Raw genomic sequence first — 24,105 nt, 5'->3', positions numbered from 1 at the left:
AAGAACAATATTAAAAGCTATGAAACCTTAAAACCTAAACCTCCATGTTTATTAGGTACGTTGACAAAGAGAACTCCCCGAGTCATTTGATTTGAGGTCTGTCCTCTCACACGTTCTGTCACTTCGGACTTAATTAAAAGGCTCTATTGACCTCTTTGGAGTACTACTTTTGTGATTTTCTCGTAAAGGGTAAAAAAGAACAACTGAACAAATAAAAACTTAAGCAAAAAGTAATCTTCTCGTCATCATAGATAAATACCAGTTATATGATATCCTCGGATTTCCGAATGCGGGTTGGCCAGGCCCACGCCCGAATACCCGAGGATATCAAAACAAATTGATAATAAACGAACACAGAGTACAAAAGAATAAAGAAGAATAAATAAAATGCTGACAAGAAACTAAAATGATAATCTAATAATAAACCTCAGAATATATTTCCATTAATTAATAAACTCTTCTGATACAACTGATCCTTCAAAATACAACTCGGGAATCCATACTGTATGGACCCCTAGAAAATTCAAACTAAACAAATGACAGCAATAACTGTCTAAATCAGGAAACTGAATCATAAAGGAACTCCTATGTAGCATCGGAAGAATGAAGTAGACTGATCTCCGCTCAGCACGACCAACCTCGACTCCTGACGAACACCTGAAAAATAATGGTAGGTCAGGCCCACAAACAAGTTCTACTCTACTACAGTCCAAGCAGAGATCCGATACACGTATACGTCATAGTCAATCCAACAGTAACTAGTAGTCCGTATATATATATATACACACTAAAGGAACCTTACTAGACTATAGGGTTGTCTCAACCTGAATAGTAGGCAACATGCAAAACGCAAATATAGTGGGCATGAGTACCTAGACCTACCAGGGTACACAACTACACTATATCTAGCTACACATCCCTGGCGATATACGCACCCTAACCACTAATCCTGAGACTCAAGCTCATATCATGGCACCATACTTATATATATATAATCTAGTAACCATCCTATTCAGTATAAATTAATCCTCCATAAGTCATTCAACTTGTTCAGTTGACCTGACTTGAATATAAGTAGGACTTAACATTTTAGTTAATCCATTCCCTTATATAATAAATCAATCCTCCATAAGTCATTCAACTTGTTCAGCTGACCTGACTTGAATATAAGTAGGACTTAACATTTAAGTTAATCAATTCCCTTTTATAAAATAGGTCGGACTTAACCGATAAGTTAATCCATCCCTAAAATGCCACTGTCCCATACCGGTGCATTAAACCACACAATCCAACAATTGATGTAACGATTAAGGAAATACATCAAACAATTCAGAAATAACTATGATAATATGATATCAAGTTATCACAAAATAAGAATGACTTATTATTTATTTAAGCTTCCTATATCATATGTCATACATAAACTGAATCTTATACATATGATGATATTTTATTATACCGTCAAATAAGCATTATTCATATCCAATTCATCATACACATTTAATCTCAATTGTTAAAACATATTAAAAGATTAAATCCATTCGTTTGTTTAAAACATTTAAATAGCAAGCATCATTATGATTGAGTTCATTTAAATTTATTTAAACCCAAACCTAGTTCTTATTTAATGTTCAGGAATATGTTTCTACGTTCCATCATTCCACAGATATGTAAAATACATAATTTAAACATGTAAAAATTCACACCGGAACTCAAATCAAAATCATGCATTTATCAATTCATAACACAAGAACAGATATGAACCAATTTCATAAAACTTATGTTCTAATCCAATTAAACATGCATAATTATTTAATTTTATGTATTTAATAAATCATGGAATTTCCTAGGCATGCATAGAAACACGAATCAAAGGAAAAGAGATAGAAGAAGAACTTGCCTTAAACTTTCAGATAGAAAGTTAAACTTCTTCTTCCTTGATCTTCTCTCTACAGGGTTTTTCTCCTCATTCCTTTCTTTTCCTCCTTCCCTCTCTAACACTATCTCTCTAGTATATATCACATGAATATTTCTAACCCCTTTTTACTAGCTATATATTTATAAGCTAAATAAAATAACCCTAATCCTTTTCCCAATCCAAGTCAACTAAAAAAAAAAATGAAAATAAAAATATTAAAAAGGTAATCAAAATATGTTACGTATATAATTTATGTATATGTTTATTAAATAAATAAATTATACACATTCCATTATTTATTAATGGATTATCCAATAATATTTAAGTTACCATAATATTATAAAGTAACTTAAAACATAACACGTATCAAATCTATGTATATTTTTATTATTTAAATAAACATATACATCAGATTAAATATTATTACCCAAATTACCATAAAAGTAATTAATAAATTACTTTATCTTTTATATATATATTAAAAAGGTAAGTAAAATATGTTACGTATATAATTTATGTATATGTTTATTAAATAAATAAATTATACACATTTCATTATTTATTAATGGATTATCCAATAATACTTAAGTTACCATAATATTATAAAGTAACTTAAAACATAACACGTATCAAATCTATGTATATTTTTATTATTTAAATATAAAACATATATATCAGATTAAATATTACTACCCAAGTTACCATAAAACTAATTAATAAATTACTTTCCTTTTTATATATGTATATAATATATATCTATATATATACATACATTATCCATGGGTAATAATCCATACACATCCAACCTCCTATCCAAGTAGTCCATGGGACCCAATTGGTTGGCCCATTACTACTAACCATAACCATAAAAGAAAAATAAAATAAAATAATAAAAGAAAAGAAAACATTTAATTTACAATTAATCAAAACACCATTTAAGCACATAATCTAATTAAACAATTAACACATAGACAAATACAAATAATACATAGACACATAATCAAATAATCAAGTAATACCTAATTCAATTAAACACATAAGCAATTAGTCAAATAATTAATTAAATAATTAAAAAATACAATTAAAACAAATAAATAAATACCGAGACTATCCTTTTAAAATTAGGAGTATTACATTCTTCCCCCCTAATAAAAGGAATTTCGTCCTCGGAATTTGCCCTTACTTTCTTTCATTATGCTTGGAAACTGTGAGCGAAAAACATCCTCATATTCCCAAATAGACGCAACCTCACTATAAGGGCTCCACTTAACTCCAATATACCAAGTGGTATATAGAGTTCCTATATTTTAAGAAACACAATAGTCATACAATGCGTAGGTTGTATCAAATAACAACGTAATCCTCCTATGTCGACAAGGGAATGATCTACATACCTCTAAGTGCCATAGAATATACGCACAAACTCCTATGCACCCAGCGTTAATAATTTGGTAACGTTGATTCAGAGGTGACTGCCTCAATTGCGAAACACAATCTTCTAAAAGTCAATGTAATGAGTAAAATTGACCTTTCTCCAAAAATCGCCTTTCTTCCTACATAGAAAACAGAACAAGCAAACTACTCCCTGATAGAAAAACTCTAGTATACGAGTTCAACTATTTACAACATCTTACTGTTGCCTCCCAACCGCGCGCAGTTCAATATAAAGGGAAGTATCTATTTCCGTCATATTTTTAAATGAAGTCGAGGTCTGATTGTACAACCCTTACTTTCATTTCCAACCAACAAATGAGAGGTATGCATTGTGAAAGATACAAAACCTCCAAAGTTGTCACACTAACCTCCTTGTGCCAACAATATCACAGACAAAATTCCGACAAGTGAAGTAAACACTTCCAACAGTCCATGAAAATCTAGGATATACGCCTCAAACATATCCTTTATGGTCTAATTTAATCTCTCGATTAATTCATCCGTCTATATATATGAAATAGAGCTGCTGCTCCAAAATCTTCATAAAGCTCCTTCGAAATAGCACTTTGCATCCACTAATATGGACATCCACATGCTATAACACCACTATCACTGAACAATATAACTACTATGAAGTTCTAAAATAAGCATCACTCAAATTTATGTCCTCAAGCGATCTTTCTCAATCCACCACTCGGATTCCATATGAAAAATTGAAATTCCAAATCAATGTCGATCCTTCCCACCAACTATCACTCCTGTTTAGTTCAACTTCCATATTTGTTATAGGAAGTGGCTAAAGATTCCTATGATATCTAATGATCAACTTTCCACCTTTGTAGCAGGTTTTACACTTAGGGCAATTATGTACACGTCCCTATCCGTACCTGTTCACCAAAACTGACATTTGATATCGTGATGTACTTTCTAACCGTCTGGGTGTACCAAGAAAAATTATAAATTTCCATCTCAGTCGCCCGACCGTCATATCACTATTTACAGAAACTACTAACTCTCCTCTAGTACCTTAAACTCCTTCTCTAGGGTCAGCTCCAATATTTAAAATTGACCTCTTGAACTACCTTGGCAATAACAAGTGTTATTATTAAACCTGCTATACATTCAACTGATAACTCATCAACGAACCGAAAGATTTAAATATCTCATCGGTCGTTAAGAGCATCCACTTCCATAATTGCTTCCACCAGATGGAACTTGATATAAAGTGTGAATTACCACTTCTATCTATCTAAACCGTCTCGTGATCCATTCTATTCGTATGAACTAAAGTCCTACCAGTTTGAAATAGACAAGAATCAAGCTGACCTAATGTATCAGTCAACCAATATCCCATCCAGAATCCTGACCCTTGTGTAAAATCAGAAATCCCGCAACTAAATCTGTAAAATGCTCTCTCATTTCCGCTTTAGTATAGGAAATGGCAGCAAAGGATCTAGTGATCTTTGATGGTTCATCTTTACTATCTAATAAATATTAGACTTGGAGAGAAATCACTATATCCATTCTCCTGCCTATCGTGAATATAAGTAGGACTTAACATTTTAGTTAATCAATTCCCTTATATAAAATAGGTAGGACTTAACTGATAAGTTAATCCGTCCCTAAAATGCCACCGTCCCATACCGGTGCATTAAACCACACAATCCAACAATTGATGTAACGATTAAGGAAATACATCAAACAATCCAAAAATAACTATGATAATATGATATCAAGTTATCACAAAATAAGAATGACTTATTATTTATTTAAGCTTCCTATATCATATGTCATACATAAACTGAATCTTATACATATGATGATATTTTATTATACCGTCAAATAAGCATTATCCATATCCAATTCATCCTACACATTTAATCTCAATTGTTAAAACATATTAAAAGATTAAATCCATTCGTTTGTTTAAAACATTCAAATAGCAAACATCATTATGATTGAGTCCATTTAAATTTATTTAAACCCAAACCTAGTTCCTATTTAATGTTTAAGAATCCTAAGCATGTTTCTACGTTCCATCATTCCATAGATATGTAAAATACATAATTTAAACATGTAAAAATTCACACCGGAACTCAAATCAAAATCATGCATTTATCAATTCATAACACAAGAACAGATATGAACCAATTTCATAAAACTTATATTCTAATCCAATTAAACATGCACAATTATTTAATTTTATGTATTTAATAAATCCTGGAATTTCCTAGGCATGTATAGAAACACGAATCAAAGGGAAAGAGATAGAAGAAGAACTTGCCTTAAACTTTCGGATCGAAAGTTAAACTTCTTCTTCCTTGATCTTCTCTCTACAGGGTTTTTCTCCTCATTCCTTCCCTCTCTAACACTATCTCTCTAGTATATATCACGTGAATATTTCTAATCCCTTTTTACAACCTATAGTTATATATTTATAGGCTAAATAAAATAACCCTAATCCTTTTCCCAATCCAAGTCAACTAAAAAAAAATGAAAATAAAAATATTAAAAAGGTAAACAAAATATGTTACGTATATAATTTATGTATATGTTTATTAAATAAATAAATTATACACATTTCATTATTTATTAATGGATTATCCAATAATATTTAAGTTACCATAATATTATAAAGTAACTTAAAACATAACACGTATCAAATCTATGTATATTTTTATTATTTAAATAAACATATACATCAGATTAAATATTACTACCCAAATTACCATAAAAGTAATTAATAAATTACTTTATCTTTTATATATATATTAAAAAGGTAAGTAAAATATATTACGTATATAATTTATGTATATGTTTATTAAATAAATAAATTATACACATTTCATTATTTATTAATGGATTATCCAATAATACTTAAGTTACCATAATATTATAAAGTAACTTAAAACATAACACGTATCAAATCTATGTATATTTTTATTATTTAAATATAAAACATATACATCAGATTAAATATTACTACCCAAATTAGCATAAAACTAATTAATAATTATGTATATAATATATATATCTATATATATACATACATTATCCATGGGTAATAATCCATACACATCCAACCTCCTATCCAAGTAGTCCATGGGACCCAATTGGTTGGCCCATTACTACTAACCATAACCATAAAAGAAAAATAAAATAAAATAATAAAAGAAAAGAAAACATTTAATTTACAATTAATCAAAACACCATTTAAGCACATAATCTAATTAAACAATTAAAACATAGACAAATACAAATAATATATAGACACATAATCAAATAATCAAGTAATACCTAATTCAATTAAACACATAAGCAATTAGTCAAATAATTAATTAAATAATTAAAAAATACAATTAAAAAAATAAATAAATACCGAGACCATCCTTTTAAAATTAGGAATATTACAAGTTACAATTTCTTAAATGATACAAGGCTTTGGACCTATTTAAACTCTTACATAAATTTCACCAATATGTATACTCCATGGGTTACAAGTTTACAAACTTAACGACTAACTAAGCTAGAAGTGCAAGAATTTGAAAGGGCTTAAGCTACACTGTCAAGCTATTGAAAACATGTGAGGTGGGCAAGGTAATAACAAGTTTCAAAAATAAATTAAGTATTCCAGGCTTGGAGCTTATTGGAGACAGTGTATAATGTCAGGTGTATTAGTGCAACGCTTTTGCTCATACATAAATGAATTATATTTATAATGCGAGCGAGCAAGGTCGATCATTGTATCATTTCCACGTGTGACCAAATTACCAATTTGGTGCAAACACATGCCTCACAACATCTGCATTATCTCTCTCCCACTAAAAACAATTCGATCGATTTGAGTACGTGAAACCCAAATCACTCTTTTATGTAAATTGCTTACATAGATTCCTCGATGTTTAAATTTTAGACCCAACCAGTGTGCAATGAATAAGAGCTAAAGAATATAATTTAGTGCTTATGAGGGACCCTGAAGATGAAAAAATGGAGTTTGTCTACACAGCAAAGATAATATTAGGTTAGAAATAAAGGTGAAACCCCAACTAATTTGAAGATTTTGAGCTTACGAAATCAAGTCAAAAACAATATCTGGTTAAAAATTAAATGAGCATCCATATTTACGAAACCAACTTAAGCAAAAAAGAGAGCGAGCAAGAGGGGGGTGAATTGGTCAATTTCAAATCCTCATTCAACACAACAATGATCACAGTTGACAGTAAATACAAGGAATACAAGGTTTAAAAAAAAACACCCTCTCAATAGGGAAAAACCTTAGTTCTTAGCCTCAGCCAATATAAGCTCCACTAGTTGTATGCAAATAGTTACACACTGAACTGTCTCACACTCTGCACACATCCTTGTATGAGTTGAAACACTAGTTTTCACAGCCTCTACATACACACTAGCTCAACACAGTGTTCACAAACACTCTCCCTATCCTAAGCACCATTGCTTAGACCTTGCAAGCTCTCGTAGCTCACCAAATACAATAAGAAGTATGAATATCAACAATATTCAAGCCTACACAAAACAACAATTTGTACCACCCTATAGAACAACTCTGCTAAAGTCAGGGTTTGAATGGTGAAATTGAAAATTCGTGTCCTCAAAATTATGTGATCAATCCCATAGCCTTATATCACCATTACAAAAATGCTCAGATGATAAACAAGTAAAGTATATCATGTGAATCACAATACAACATCAATAAGGCGTTGATAGCAACTTCAACAATGAAGAATACGGGTTTTGGTAGGTCAAAACCAAATGTGACCAAAGTTCTGTCCAAAAACGAACTTCAACAGCCTTCATTCATCAAAAATAAACTTGCTAGCATGTAAATCAAACATTATATAGCAAGATATAATCAAACTATATATGACTCATAAGACTAAACCAGAAAACAACTTAAATCACGTGTCTGAAATACAAAATTCATTTGCGAGGTGACAAAATTTGAGATGTCAATCCATTACAAGCAATGTTAAGAGTACACTCAGTCCGTTACCTAATGTCAGGCAAAGAGCCCACACGAAAATGTCCGGGTAATTAAGGGTGACAAAATTTGACATGACGTGCCAACACGACTTGAATGCGACAAGAAGTTAACAGATTTGAGTTGTTGTTAATCATGTTATAATCATATCAACCATTTTAATTAATCTTAACCCCTATAATTAATTGTCAACCCAATTAACCTCCAACATGTTACCCAATTACTAAAGACATTTCTTTAATTTTAATATAAATCCAATATGGATATTGTATTTGATTTTTTTTTTTTTCTTTTCCTAATTGTATTATCCCAATTATTTTCATTTTTATGAATTTAATAATCCGTTATCTAATAATCCATTATCTAATATCTAATATTTGCATTTTACACTTGAATTAATAAACAAGTTACATGACCCAATTAAGTTAAACAGTTAAACAAGTGTTTGAAAGGCTGATACACTAAGTCACATAAAGCGGGTGTGGGAACGAGAGCGAATTCAAGAGCGGGAATGCGAAAACGACAAAATTAAGTCACAAATAGTGAGAGCATGAGTGCAAACGCGAGCAAAGCATGGGAACTAGAGTACGCTGGGGGCGTAAGAGCGGCACCCCGTTGAGAAGGATTGTGTAACTTTAAGTCATACATATTATGTCTTGTTACCCATTTAATAAATGAGTTGTGTTCGTGTCGAGAGTTCGCGACTATTAAACAAGTTGTGTCCAGAATACTCGGAGGTTAAAACCACACCATTACAACTAGCCAAAACGAATTGCCACCGTTAGGCTTGACCACGATAAGAGCGTCCCACTTGCTCAGCATAACCAAAAATAGATATACAGTGCTTTTACTCGTGAAGAACTGATAATAAAACAAGACCAAAATGGCGTGGGCGCTTTAATACATTCAGTTTCTTGAATACCGTAAAGATCCAACAATAAGTGATAGACATCAGACAAATCTCCCCGTAAGATGCACACTACAGCTGCAGACGTGTACTTGCACATTATAAGATAAAGACAAGGAGTAAAATGACCACCACCACTACGAAAATCGCCAGCACCCACCAACACTGTTGGATAACAGATAGAAACACCATAATCAAAACGAGCCAGGAGATTCTAGCAGAAGTATGAAAGACAATAAATCATCAAACTTCGAGGATACCAACCAAACATTTCAACATATAATTATTAGGTCTGACCGTAATTCAAAACCTATTTGCTCTATCTTATCGCCATTAAGATGGTTGCCTAAGCATTGTCATGGAAATAAGACTCATTTACATTTTTCTTTCAATTTACAATAGCACGCTCGATGTAGTCAAACATAATAAAATTCATTATCATTCTTTACGACATAATATACAAAATGGCTACAGGTCCTGTAAAAATAGATGACTATTTATTTTAGGATTCTATAAAGTACCTTTGTAAGAGTTGTGCTAACGAAATGCCTGATGGGTACCACGATATGGACCATACCTCCTAGAGGGAGGAAGTGAATAGGTCCCTTCTTCTGCCAATGCCTAATTGATACTTGTTCAATTACCAAGTTTGTATTCAATTACCAAATCTTTTAGTTGAATGGTAAAGGCACCCACCAAAATCAAATAATCTACCATAACAAACTGCTTTTGTTACTTATCAAAAAAACAAAAAAAAAAAAAAAAAAAAAACTGCTTTGTAAATGCAATCACACACTCATGATTTCTTTCTCTCAACAGTGATTCTTACCAAACTAGTTCACCACATGAACTAATAACACTCAAATCTTTATGAGTGATAAAGTGAAGTGGTTATGGAATCTCTGCTCCTATGTTTTAGGAACAATCTTTAAATTGACTAGTCTTAAGTTTTGTCTCAAACTCACAAAGCGTGTACGTGTAAAACTCATGAAGTTCTCACACAAGTGTAAAAGACCGTGAACAAGTGATCCACTATCCTCTCACCTACTTTTATTTGTTTTAGAAACCTTAGAAGACTGTAATATAAGTTATAAAAATCTTTTTTCAAGTAAAGAACCAATTTAAAGAACTTTTCAGATGATGAGACCAGCTATTTTTCACAAATCTACTGCCGGCACGCTCTTAAGCAAAGGTGTCTAGAGTCATTCGTCAGTGTGTAACTCACTGGAGTATGCATTGATGCTTAAATTATGCATCAGTGGTAATTCACTATTTTGTATAAGACTTTTCAGAAAATTATCTTGAAGTGTCCTATTTTGATTTAAACACTACTTTATCAATTTATCACATCCTTGATACCCTCCAAATGTAGATCAAAATGATAGCATATCAAGCTATTTTTTCCAATCCAATGTGGAATTTAGCAATTTCAAATATTTATTTAATTTCAAAAAATAATCTTGAAAGTTTATTGTCTTAATCTTGAAAGTCTTCTAAAACATGAAGGGTTCTCTTATATCGATTTTGCTATAGCCATATGTTCTCTTCCCACATGGAATGTTGAGGATTCGAATTCCCCTCGGAACAATTGTGGGTGTGTGTATGGGAGTTAGTCGTTCCTTGTGCGAGTCTCTTACCTATCCAAAAAAGAGAACTAAGAATAGAGAACTTCAACGCTCTAATAGGATTTTCCTCTCTCACAAAGGATCTCCTATTCTGTTTAAGCCATAAGCACCACCAAAAAGGCAAGGATGATGTTGATATATTAAATATAAAAAAGGAATCATTTAGAGTTTTTAGCTTAGACCTCGACTTCAGTCCTAAGCATATGGTAGCAAGTCAAGTTCAACTTTGACATCTTATTTTATATGTTCATGACATATATATGTTTAATATAATTTGTATCAATTATATTCTTAGTAACTAATGAAATAGGTTTTTCTAGGGTTGCAACTTGGGTGGGTTGGGTTGCAGATCAACGCAAGCTCAACTCAAGATAAAACCTTCAAGATATAAAAAAATTAACCATAAGACAAGCCCAAGCTGCTCACCAAAGTTATTTTCAACCCAAACCACACTTACATTTCTAGACTCAATTGATTTGAGTTAGCATGGAGTTGGGTTATTCCTAGGCACAAAAAAATCTTATAGAAACCGAGTTTAAAAATATAAAAATATATATATAATCTAGCTCTCAAGAAATTAATCATTCAAATGATTAATGTACAAAATATCAAGGTTTAAAGATAAAATTTGGAAAAAAAAAAAAATGATTGACCACGACTAAAACAATTTTTAAAAATATAAGGCCCTGCTTGGATTGTAACTCCCGAAATACTTATAAGGCCCTGTGAAATAGGGTTACCCAATTCAGTTTGGGTTTGGATTGCTTGACACTATAACCTAAGCCCAACACGAATTGAGTCTTGGTCAGCTAGGAAGCACGGACACGCCTAAAAGGGCAAAGAATCCGTGTCGGACACCGACGTGCTAAACACGCCCCGACATGTGTCGAACACGCCAAAAAACGTGTTTGGATATTTTATATTTTGTCGAATATCCGGACCCGCTTCCGACACACCATGGATACGTGTTTGATACGCATGTCCAATTCTTTGGGGATTTTAAAGAAAGTTTTAGAAACAAAGTTGAGTTGAAATTAAGAGTTGGATTATTATATATAAATGGTGTTAATGATCCATATTTACCATTTAATGGAGTCAAAGTCCCATAATTTTGAAAAAATGAAGTTGATCAAATAGCTGACCTGAAAATGGAAAAACACTGGGTACCACTTTTTGTGCACGCAGATACCACTTTTGTTTTGGGCATAGAGGTACTACTTTTATGCACATAGGTACCACTTTTTGTGCATGTATGTACAATTTTTTTGTGCAGTACAAAAAGTGGTACCTAATGATAAAAAGTAGTACATGCGTGCACAAAAAATGGTACATTTGCTAAAAGGTACCACTATTAGGCACATATGTACCACTTTTGTTTTGGGCATAGAGGAACCACTTTTATGCGCATAGGTACCACTTATTGTGCACGCATGTACCATTTTTTTGTGTAGCAAAAAAAAATGGTACCTAATGACAAAAAGTGGTACCTGCGTGCACAAAAAAATGGTACATATGTGTCTAAAAGTGGTCCTTTTGGCAAATGAATAGTGTTTTTCCATATCCACGTCGGCATTTTGGTCAACTTCATTTTTTCGAAACTATTAGACTTCGATTCCATCAAATGGTAAATATGGATCATTAACACCATTTATATGTAATAATCCTTTGTTTAATTACATAATTACTTAAAAACTTCTTGTTTCATAAAATAATTTTATATCCAAACAATTAGATATTTATTCTTATATTTTAGTTCAAAGGTTCGAACTCTTGCACGACTATATTTGACACTCTTGTTGTCCCACCAACCAAGCTTCGCTACTGGTGAATGGTCTCTCTCTCCTTTTTCTCCTCTTTTCTCTCTTATTCTTCGTCCTCCTCTTTTCTTTCTTCTTGTTCTTCATAAACTCTAAATACTTCTCTTTTTCCTTTCATAATAAATTTCCTTTTGTCTCTTTTTCCTTTTTCTTCTATTCCCCATTAATTTTGTTCTCTTCTATGGATTCTTACCTTTATTTTTAACTAGGGCCTAATTCTTTTCCTAAGAAAACCCTAATCCTCTTTCTTTTCTTTTCTTTTCTTTTTTTTTTTTTTTTTTTTTTCATTATGGGATTGTAAAAAATAATATTACCCTTAATTTCTTAAAGTACAACATCATATATATAGAAAAAATATTTCTTATTTGTCATGTCCTCAACGTATCCATATACTAAATTTTTAGAATTTGCCGTGTCACCGTATCCGTGTCGTATCTGTGTCCCATATCTGCTTCCGTGCTTCTTAACTGATCAAGATTTCCTAGCACAAGCCTAACCTCAATTGCAAAAAATGGTTGCTCAATTCTGTGAAAATTCGGTTTGGGTTTAGGTTCTCTCAACCAAGTTGCACCCTAGTTTTTTCTTGGATTGATGAATTTGAAGCAATAGATTTAGATTTAATCCTTTACTGCTTATAAAGAGTTGCTAGTTTGAAATTAGGCTTCACAAAGAGGCATTGACAAAATTTTGGACCTTTGTAAATGTGAATTCGAAATAACTTGTGTAACATGAACACTCTAATTTTCCTTGCATACTCGTATCAACATAAGACGACATGGATGTAGGTATGGGTAATGGGATATGTGTCCAGCACACGTACCCAATCGGAGACCTAGATCCTATTGTGATGAATAATAATAGCATCATAAATTACTCTTTTACGTAACATATTCTGTCTTTAGATGTACAAGATACACCCACTTGCTTGAACCCAAGTTTTGGATGCATTTCCAGCGGTCTCTCTATATCCTAAGATTCTGGATTCAGGGAGGTCCAACGCTCTGACACATACCCAAACTCGATACATTATCCATTTCATTATGAAAAATAAATTCACACAGACAACCTACATATCTTTTGCCATTGTAATCTTTCTAAACGAACTATTATATCTCTTCCACCTCTCTTATTATCAATTTGGATAAAATTGAGGATCATCACCGGTTATAATATTAAATGCTTAAACAATATACGTTTCTTTGAAAATTGCAGGATCAACTTTCATAAATAAAACTATATGTTATGACAAATGCAATGAACCCAAGTTTAACTAAGAATCACGACAGAAAAGTAAACACGCCACACAAAGAACACAAAGATTTATATGTGGTTCGGCAACAGCCTACGTTCACGGTTGGGAACCGGCGAAAGTTTTTACTATGTATAATCGGAGATTACAAGTTTTCAGCCCCCCACTCTGTTTCTGTATGAATTTCAAAGTCTCTTTCATCTCCCACTCCAAACCGTAGCCACCCTTATATATTGGGTTACAAGAGACTAATTAGGGTCCATGACTCATGAGCAAAAAACGGGTCAAAAATTTTCCACACAAAGCTCATCCAACTGGTCGTCGGGTCATAAGCGGGTCGCAACACAACCCAACAACAATTTTGGGCCACAATATGACAAATCTCCACCTTGGCTCGAGTTACGCCAAGCTCCACAATCTCTAGTTACTCCTTTCGCTGCCTCCACAAGCCCCTAAGGGCCTTAGCAACAAGTACCAATCAAGTCCAGACAATGTCTGAACTTGAGTGTAGGAATGACCTTAGTCATCATATCTGCCAAATTCTCTGCTATCCCAATCTTTCTTCCTTACTGCAATAGCACCTTGTGTAACCACATCTTTGATGAAGTGAAACTCGACATTGATGTGCTTGGTCCTCTTATGGAACATCTGATTTTTAATCAAATGTATGGCACTCTGGCTGTCGCAAAACACAGTCAAATCATCCTGCTGCAAGCCCAAATCACCAACTAAGCCTCTCAACCATATAGCTTCCTTCACTGCCTCTGTAGCTGCTATGTACTCAGCCTCAGTAGTAAACAATGCAACTACGGGCTGCAAAGTCGCCTTCTAACTGACCACACTCCCACAAAGAGTGAAGACATACCCTGTCAAGGACCTCCTCCTATCAAGATCTCTAGCATAATCCGAATCAACATATCCAGCAACACTCCCACACGTGTCATTGCCTCTATCATAGACTAACCCAACATCTGCAATGCCTCGTAAGTATCGTAATATCCACTTCACAGCCTGCCAATGGACATTCCCAGGTCTATCCATGTATCTGCTCACTAAACTAATTACATGTGAAATTTCTGGCCTAGTGCACACCATAGCATACATAAGGCTACCAACTGCACTAGCATAAGGAACACGAGACATGTACTCCACCTCCTCCTCGGTCTGTGGTGACAATCGTGCTGAAAGTCTAAAGTGGGCAGCCAATAGAGTATTCACAGGTTTTGATGCCTGCATACCGAAGCGTTCTAGCACCTTCTCAATGTATTTCTTCTGTGACATATAAAATCTGCCCGCTCCTCTGTCCCTATGAATTTCCATTCCCAATATCCTCTTTACAACACCAATATCCTTCATCTCAAATTCACCACTAAGCTGAGCCTTCAACATGTTGATTTCAGACATGTTCTTTGAAGCTATCAACATGTCATCAACATACAGCAACAAGTACAAATACGAACCATCTGAGAGCTTTTTGTGATATACACAATTGACAAACTTACTCCTACGGTAGCCATTCCCAACCATAAAGGTGTCAAACCGCTTGTACCACTGTCTAGGAAACTACTTCAGCCCATATTAGGACTTCTTCAGTAGGCAAACATGATCTTCCTTTCCCAGAATCTCAAACCGCTCAAGCTGATGCATATAAATCTGCTCTTCCAACTCACCATGCAAGAAAGCAGTCTTGACATCAAGCTATAAGTCATACAGAGCAACCATAGCAAGTAACAGCTGGATTGAGCTATGTTTCACCACAGGAGAAAACACTTCATTGGAGTCCACCCCTTCCCTCTGTGTATAGCCCTTTGCCACCAAGCGTGCCTTGTACCTCACATCTTCCACCCCTGGATTTCCTTCCTTCTTTTTGAAGACCCATTTACAGCCCACAATCTTTTGCCCTTAGACTTCTTAACTAGCTCCCAAGTTTAGTTCTTATGAAGAGACTCAATCTCCTCACTCATGGCAACAGACCACTCTGCTGACTCTCCACCTGTGATGGCCTCATGATAAGAACACGGCTCATCAACATCCTCTGCCACACTAAGTACATAAGCAACCGAATCAGTATGTGAAAACCCATATTTCTCACATGGCTTAATATCCCTCCTAGGCCTGTCTCTAGCTACACTATATTACTGTAACTGTGCATCTCCCTCAACTCGAAACTGCACCTGCTTGTGAATCGACCGAAAAGGACTATCCTCTTAACTGAACCTCTACATGTTCCACCTACTCACTAACACCCTGAGCTTTCCCTGAATCAACTACCTCCTTTTGCGCATGAAAAGTCACATCCCTACTAACAAGTATCTTCTTTCTCGAAGCCTCTGGGCACCATAATCTATATCCCTTGACCCCAGGCTGATAACCAAGAAACATGTATTTCTTAGCCCTCGGTTCAAGCTTCCCCTCATTCACATGAGCATACGCTGGACACCCAAATATTCTCAGATTACTGTAACTAGCAAAAGAACCAGACCATACCTCCTCTATAGTCGATGGAGACCGGTTCACTAAGTAACTAGTTGTAGAAACAGCTTCAGCCCAAAACGGTTTGTCTAACTCTTCATTGGACAACATACACCGTGCCCTCTCCAATAACGTTCTGTTCATCCGTTCTGTAACTCCATTCTGCTGCGGAGTCTTCCTCACTGTGTGATGTGTCGCAATCCCGTGAGTCTTACAGAACTCATTAAATTCTCCATCACAAAATTCCAAGCCATTGTCTGTCCTCAAGCGCTCGACCTGTTTTCCTGTCTGCTTCTCAATCAAGGTCTTCCACTGCTTGAATGTAACAAAAGCCTCATTCTTGTGCTTAAGAATATAAACCCAAACTTTTCGAGAAAATTCATCAATCAGCGTCATCATATATCTACCACCACTATGTGAAGTAACCTGAGAGGGACCCAAAGATCAAAATGAATATAATCCACTGTACCCTTGGTCCTGTGAATTCCTGTACTGAACTTCACTCTGCACTGCTTCCTGAAGACGTAATGCTCACAGAAATCCAGCTTCCCAGTTTTCTGACTACCAAGCAAACCCTGCTTACTCAGAACATCCATCCCCCTCTCACTCATATGCCCAAGCCGCATATGCCACAATCTGGTAGTATCTGAACCCGTGATTGTGCTACCCTGCAGAGCATATAAAGCATGCTTCTTCAGTCCCTTCATCACCACAAGAGCACCCTTGGAAACCCGAATGACTTCACCTTCAGCCTTATAAGTGCACCCGATGGAATCCAGCGTACCCAGGGAAATCAAATTCGTTCTTAGTTCTTGTACATGCCTGACATCAGTCAACGTCCTCACTATGCCGTCATACATCTTGATTCGAATTGTACTGATGCCTACAACCTTGGACGCCGCATCATTCCCCATCAGAACTTCCCCTCCATCAATAGATCGATAAGAGGTAAACCAATCCCTGTTTGGACAAGCATGAAACGAGCAACCCGAATCAACAATCCGCCCGTCGTAAGAGCTGCCGACTGAAATTGTGAGACTATTACCACCATCTGAATCATTACCCTCTACAACAACCACACTTTCAACTTTAGAGGATTTTACCTTTCCCTTCTTATGCTCTGGACAATCCTTTTTGAAGTGTCCTTCCTTGTGACGGATGAAACATCTCAACACCTTCGTTTTGTTCTTAGACTTAGAACCTATGTTACCCGGACTCGAGTACGGGTGTCGGACACGGGTACGTGTCTAGAGGTCGGATCTATCTATGTATCAAATTATAGGACACGGGGACACGAAATAAAAGTGTCCAAAACTCGGACACGGGTACTTGGACACTTTATATATGTTGTAAAGGAGAGAGTACTCTTGTATAGATTTCTCTAGACTAGTCTAGTAGTGTAGAGTTTGGAGTGTTCTAGAACCTCATTCTAGAATACTCCTGATCGTTAGATTGTTGACACCTGTAAATATCCAGACCATTCATTGTAAGGCCCTTGGCCTATATAAGGAGGTGGGAGTTCATTTGCTCCTCACCAAGCTACCAAGTTGTAATTAAGTTCGCTAGAGCAATACAAGCTACATTCTCTCAAACTCTCTCTTGCTCACTTGTGCCTGGGTGTTCTCTTCCTACACACACACTAGTAAGCAAAGCACTTGTCTAGCCTTAGTTACTACTAAGCTAGCACACTCGGGTAGGCTAACTTAGCCCGTGAACTCGGGTAAGCTGACTTAGCACTTCAAGGGTGCTTGAACGCGCCTAACGCTGCACGTGAACTTGGAAAAGGCCAAGTCCATGACGTCTAAGGATGGCCACTTAGCGAAAATAATCCTAAAGACTTGGCATAGATGGGACAACATTGGATAATTAATTGCCTCTTCAGAGTAAAATCAGCATGTAGCTCACGCTTTAGGGCAGATACATTTATTACGACCTCCAAGATTCATATTTTCCCCTAAATAAGAGACAATTAAGCTACGTAATGGAACAATATGTTGTATCTTGAGAGACAATTTGCCTGATCGTGAAGGAATCCAAACTGATACAGAGTTATTTCATAATAAAACTTAAAAAACTATTAGACTATAAAGACAGTTTTACTCACCCACGAGGATTTAGAATTCACACTTTTGGAAGCCTTTGATAATTGTACTCTAGCTTGGGTTGTCATAGCAGAGGAAGCCTCAACGTTTGATTGAATGTCGTCTGTTACAATTTACAATAAAACAAATAACCAGATGGATAGAGTAAAAGCAAAATCACTCCATAATTGGCAATATAATTAAGCTGTACAAGGAAAAGAGCCCTAGGGGTATATGACGTCTTACCAATAACAACACCTTGCTCGTGAACTAGAACAGCAAGGTCCTTAAATATTTCATTTGCTTCGCCAATTTGATCTTGTATGTCTCTAATACCCTGTTCCCTTTCCTCAATTATGGCTTCATTGAATGCAATTTCATTTCCCAGCAGTAATACCTCCTGCCTGCATATTCAAAGAAAATCATTGTAAACCGTGGTTCTTTTGAAGCGCTCTCTCTCTCTCTCTCTCTCTTCCTTTACAAAAATTTAACATTAATTTTGTTGGCCCTTTGCCTTGCTGCCAACATATAGCACTTGGAGGAGCCAGGAAGGAATTAGGCACTTCCTAGGTTGGCCCTTTGCCTTGCTGCCATCATATAGCACTTGGAGGAGCCAGGAAGGAATTAGGCACTTCCTAGGTCTCCCACGTAAATAATGACAATGAAGTAAAGTGATGTCTGAAGTACTTATCAGATCCATCAGGATCAGGAGAAAATAAGATAGAAATCCAGCCTTAAGAAACTAGTATACCATTTTCAGATAACATGCAGAGATGCTTAGCTGATAGACAAAAACATAAAACATGGAAGAAAGATGGACATGAATAGACTTACATTAGCTTTAAAGTATCAATAACCATCACAATAACCAGGGTAAAACTATTAGATTCCTCGCTGGGAATATCTCCATTTCTATAACCTTTCAGACAATTATAGAATTGCAGACACGATTAACTTTTTGTCTTCTAGTTTTTTAGTTTTATCAAACACTGAAAGCTCTCAGTTGTCCCTCGAAGGAAAAAATTCACCCAACTGATATGCTTTGATATCAATTGAAAGGAAGACTATGATACATCAGATTACTCTGAATGTCCCAAACTAGACCTTAATTGTTGGTGAGGGTTCCTTGCTTCTCTTTAGCTGACATGTCCAATTTTTTTAATCCCTGTCAACAATTTTACACTACTTAAATCATATAGGGCAAAACAATCAATATACAACAATAATTATATAATTATGTAAGTAAAGCATATGCACTGATTTACATGGAAAACCTTGCAAGGGTAAAGACCATGGGATCCTTAACCAGGCCCCATAACTAGGCCCCAATCCAGAATACATACAGATATCTACACAAGGCCCAATCTATTTATTTTAATATTGTAGGCTAACAACCTTATTTTTAAAAATCTAAATCCATCATCATCATCCTTGCCAATATCCCATATGGATGGGGTCGGCCACATGAATTCTTATTTTCCATTCTTTCATATTTTACACCATGTCTTTCCTTAAAATTAACTTTTTAAAATAACTTATCAAAAAAAAATAATAATAAAATAACTTTTTAAAATAATTTTTAATGACTTCATCCCACATAAGCTTTGGTGGGCCTCTTTGTTGCTTGCCTTCTAGGCAAACAACTTTTCCTCTTTTATCAGGTGTATCATGGGGTCTACGTTGAATATGGCCATACCAAATAAAGTCTACTTTCCCTAATTTTATCATTATAGGCACTATTCCTAATATTCCCCTTGCATGTTCATTATTTATCTCATCACTTCTAGTGACTCCTATCATCCAACCTATCATCCTAATTTCCGCTACATGAATGTGTCGTATTTGTGTCCTTTTCAACGCTCACACTCTGGTCCATACAATATTGCTGGCCTACTAACTGTTCTATAGAAATTTTCTTAATTTATATGGTATTAATTTGTCACAAAGGATACTACTAGCTTGCCTCCATTTTGTCCACCCCGCTCCAATCTTACTTACTACATCACCATCTACCTCTCCATCTTTTTTGTAATATTGATCCTACGTAACGAAAGTAATTTTTTAGAGTAACTCTTTGGTCTTGAATTGTAATATTTATAATGGCATCATTTTCTACTTTATAAAATTTACATTCCATATATTCCGTTTTAGTTTTAGTAATTTTTAGGCCTTTTGTTTCTAGGGCCTTTCTCCATGTTTCTAATTTTGTTGATAAGGCTTCCTTAGAAGTATCTATTAATACTAGGTCATCTGCAGATAACATACACCGTGGGATGTTTCGCTCCCCTTTGAGCGCTTTTTTATAAAATTCTTACTTATCAAAAAAAAAAAAAAAACATACACCGTGGGATGTTTTCTTGAATATCTTTTGTTATTTCGTCCAATACTATCGCAAATAGGTGTGGACTCAACACCAATCGTTGGTGTAGGCCCAATTCTACAGGAAAAATTACTAGTTTAGTGTTAACTTTAGTCAATGTCTCAGTCCACATATCCTGAATAAGATTTATAGTTTTAATAGTCTACATATCTTGAATAAGAGTTATAAGTTTTAATAGTTTACATATCCTGAATAAGATATTTTAATAGGTACTTGTTTCCTTAGGTATATGATGCAAATCATTCATGGTACCTTAGTCAAGATTGAGGCGGTCAATGATGCCTTGAAAAGTGTTTAGTCAAAGTCTATTAAATACTAATTATGGTGTGGAAATCTGAATATGTCCTGGGAATAGAAGTTGTTATTAATGCTCTGTGGGTAGTTTAAAAGTCAGTCAAGATAGTCCAAAAGTCAGTCTAGAGAATTGAAGAGTCATTAACAATCTTATTATAAAAAGGATAGACATGTATATTTGTTGTATTCAAGTCTTTATCAATATATTTTGAGTTATTATAAGTTATAAACAATTCTTCAGGTTTTTTCCCAGATTTCCTATAGAAATCTAGGCTCCAACGGTGATTGGAGTATTCCTAGTCTCCCTTACAATTGTAAGACGACTTGTTCATTTCTGTTTGCTTCAAGTGGTATCAGAGTGACTTTCCTTTTTTTGTTTGCTTCAAGTGGTATCAGTTAAACCATCAATGGTGAGCCGTACTAAAGAGTGTGAAGTTTGGTACGCACATGAGGAGTTGAGATACAAGTCTGCCAAGGGTTCAACAGTTTTTGATAATTGCAAAGTTGGAAATTATGTTGATTTTGTAAATGCCACATCAGATTGGGATGAATTTGCTGGATGGGTAGATGAAGAAGGCGAGACTGGAGGAAAACTCAACTTTCTCGTATCAAGAATTTGACAAAAAGGTGGAGGAACATAAAGACGAAATTTCTTTAGAGAATAATGGTGGTGATTTGCATGGGATAGGAGAAATTCAAGTGATGCAATTGAATCGAATAGCGCAACAACTGAAAATCAATCAGCCTGCAATGAAGCTGAGATTCAAGAGGACAAGAAGGTGGAGGACAAATTTAAGGAAGCAACCATCAACTTGCCTAAAGTTGAAGAAGTTGTCACTGTTCAACCTGCTCTTCTTGGATTTCTCAACAATGTCTCTGCTAAAATCTTGCCTATTGCAAATCCTGGTCAGAGCTATGCCTGAGTCTTGTATTCTTATCATGATTTGCCCAAAACTAGCAAATCTGAATCAGGATTCTGCTATGAAGAGCATTGATTTCCATCAAATGCAACAAACTCTGCTCCCTTCTAGAACGAATATTGGTGATGTCGCATTGTGGGAGGTTGGTGACAAGGAGAAGCTTGCTTCCAGAAATTTCAAGGTCTGTAACCTTCGATTATGTTCAATGACTCTGCAGGAATCTTTGGCTAATGAGTATCCTGCATTAGTGAAGAGAGTAATATGGAGTTCTGATGGTATCCTTTTTGTAGCTTCATACTCCAAGAGCACTGAGCAAATATACTCCTACCATGATGGCGAGGATGTACGGAACCACCTAGAGATTGGTGCCCAGGTTGATGGTGTTAGTGATCTTGCATTCCCTCATCCAAACCAGCAGTTATGCTTCATAACTAATGGAGAGGACAAGACAAGTAAGCTGTGGGATGTTGGTTCTAAGCAGTACACCTTTGAGGGTCATGAGATTCCTTGTTATTCTGTATGCTCACCTTATAAAGAAAACATTCAGTTCATCTTTTCAGCAGCTATTGAGAGTAAAGATAATAAATCTGATCCAGCAAAGTATTCTCAAGTGGGGCAATCTGAAGATAAAAACAGTGAAATTCCTGTGGTACATGGCGCAATAAGCATGACATCAGATTCAAGTTTCTGGAATAACTTGGTAAGAAATGAAGCTACTTAGTTCACGAGGTTGGAAAATCATGAATTCCATATTCATGACTCAATTTGGGATGATTTCTTGTTGCGACATATAACTTGGAGTTGTTCTCATTTGAAAATCAGATTAATTCAGGTTTCGTTTCATGATATGTGTTCAAGCAAGCTTTGGAAATCTTAAATTCCCAAAAAAAAGCTTTGGAAATCTTCTAAATTTAAAGAAGAGCTCGGGAAGTCCATGAAAAGGTGTTCTTTGCTGATGAAAGAGGATTATTGTGTTTTCTTCAAGCAAGGAAATGAAGAAAGAAAGGATGGAAGGCTGTTAGCCGAGATAGGATAGCCACAATTTATGGAATGACTTACTGTATTAGCAGAGATTTGATTATGCTATAGAATATGCCATAGAATATTCTGTGACTTGATTTAGATTTGATTTAATTTCCTTTCTTGTAATATGAGCATGTGCTCTTTTTATATATAAATACTAGAGCTGTGAATGAGTGATTATCTCATTCAAGCCTTCATACAATTCTATCATTTTTCTTCTTTTTATATTTCTTCTTGATACCAAGAAGAAATATAATATAGAAGAAAGAAAAGAGAAATACGTAAAAGGTTTAAATAAGATGTAAAAACACTCATTCACAACTCTCATATTTTTATATATTAAAAAGAGCACATGTTAATAATACAATAAAGGAAACTAAATAAAATCATTGCATATTCTATGCCTAGACATATGCGCACAAGTTTGTCATCAAGGTTTTTAGCCATAGCAACTCACATACCCCAAGTGCCATAGCCCTACTCTGCCAAAGCACTAGATCAAGAGAAGATCATATTTGGTCAAATTTGCACTCCATTTGTCACAAGCTCTTAGCAGCTTGCAGACATTCTTATAAAGGGCATCAACAAGATTGTGATTGTGTTTAAGGATGCATTGTCCAAGTTGGGTGTTTCAGATATCCACGCACCAACTTAAAGGGGAGTGTTAGCAGATATGATAGCCACGATTTATGGAATGATTTACTGTATTAGCGGAGATTTGATTATGCTACAAAAATATATGCCATAAAATATTTTGTGATTTGATTTAGATTTGATTTAATTTTCTTTTTTGTTTTTTTTTTTTTTTTTTCTGATAAGTAAAATGTATTAGAAAGCGTTCAAAAGGGGAACGCGTCCCGAAATATACACAAAAAGAATCTATGAACTCAAAGAACCCAAAAAGTCCACAATGTCCTCTAAAGAAGAATAATCCCTCCCACAACCCCAACAAAAAAGGGTACAAATAATAGAAAATTTCAGCTCTC

General features: G+C 34.9%; 1 protein-coding gene across 2 annotated transcripts in view; it reads right to left on the bottom strand.

The window, feature by feature from the left end:
- Positions 1–415: 415 nt before the first annotated feature.
- The window catches only part of LOC132286359 (syntaxin-22-like), a 46,494-nt gene continuing 22,804 nt past the window's right edge, over positions 416–24,105 (bottom strand). The window contains exons 5-7 of one of the 2 annotated variants that reach the window (XM_059788687.1): positions 18,749–18,906; positions 18,526–18,626; positions 416–657 (exon numbers count right to left, since the gene is read on the bottom strand). In XM_059788687.1, the coding sequence (XP_059644670.1) occupies positions 625–657; positions 18,526–18,626; positions 18,749–18,906 (292 nt within the window). In that variant the 3' untranslated portion in view covers positions 416–624. Of the gene's footprint in view, positions 658–8,974; positions 9,424–18,525; positions 18,627–18,748; positions 18,907–24,105 lie in introns of those variants that run through there. The other variant, XM_059788686.1, reaches the window with a different exon arrangement.

Source organism: Cornus florida, unplaced genomic scaffold (genome assembly GCF_030987335.1).
Source record: "Cornus florida cultivar Cherokee Brave unplaced genomic scaffold, ASM3098733v1 CherokeeBrave_3.0.0_Hap2_Chr11, whole genome shotgun sequence".
Lineage (NCBI taxonomy): Eukaryota > Viridiplantae > Streptophyta > Magnoliopsida > Cornales > Cornaceae > Cornus > Cornus florida.
Note: the sequence above shows the minus strand (reverse complement) of the source record. Positions and strands in the feature narration are given on the sequence as shown.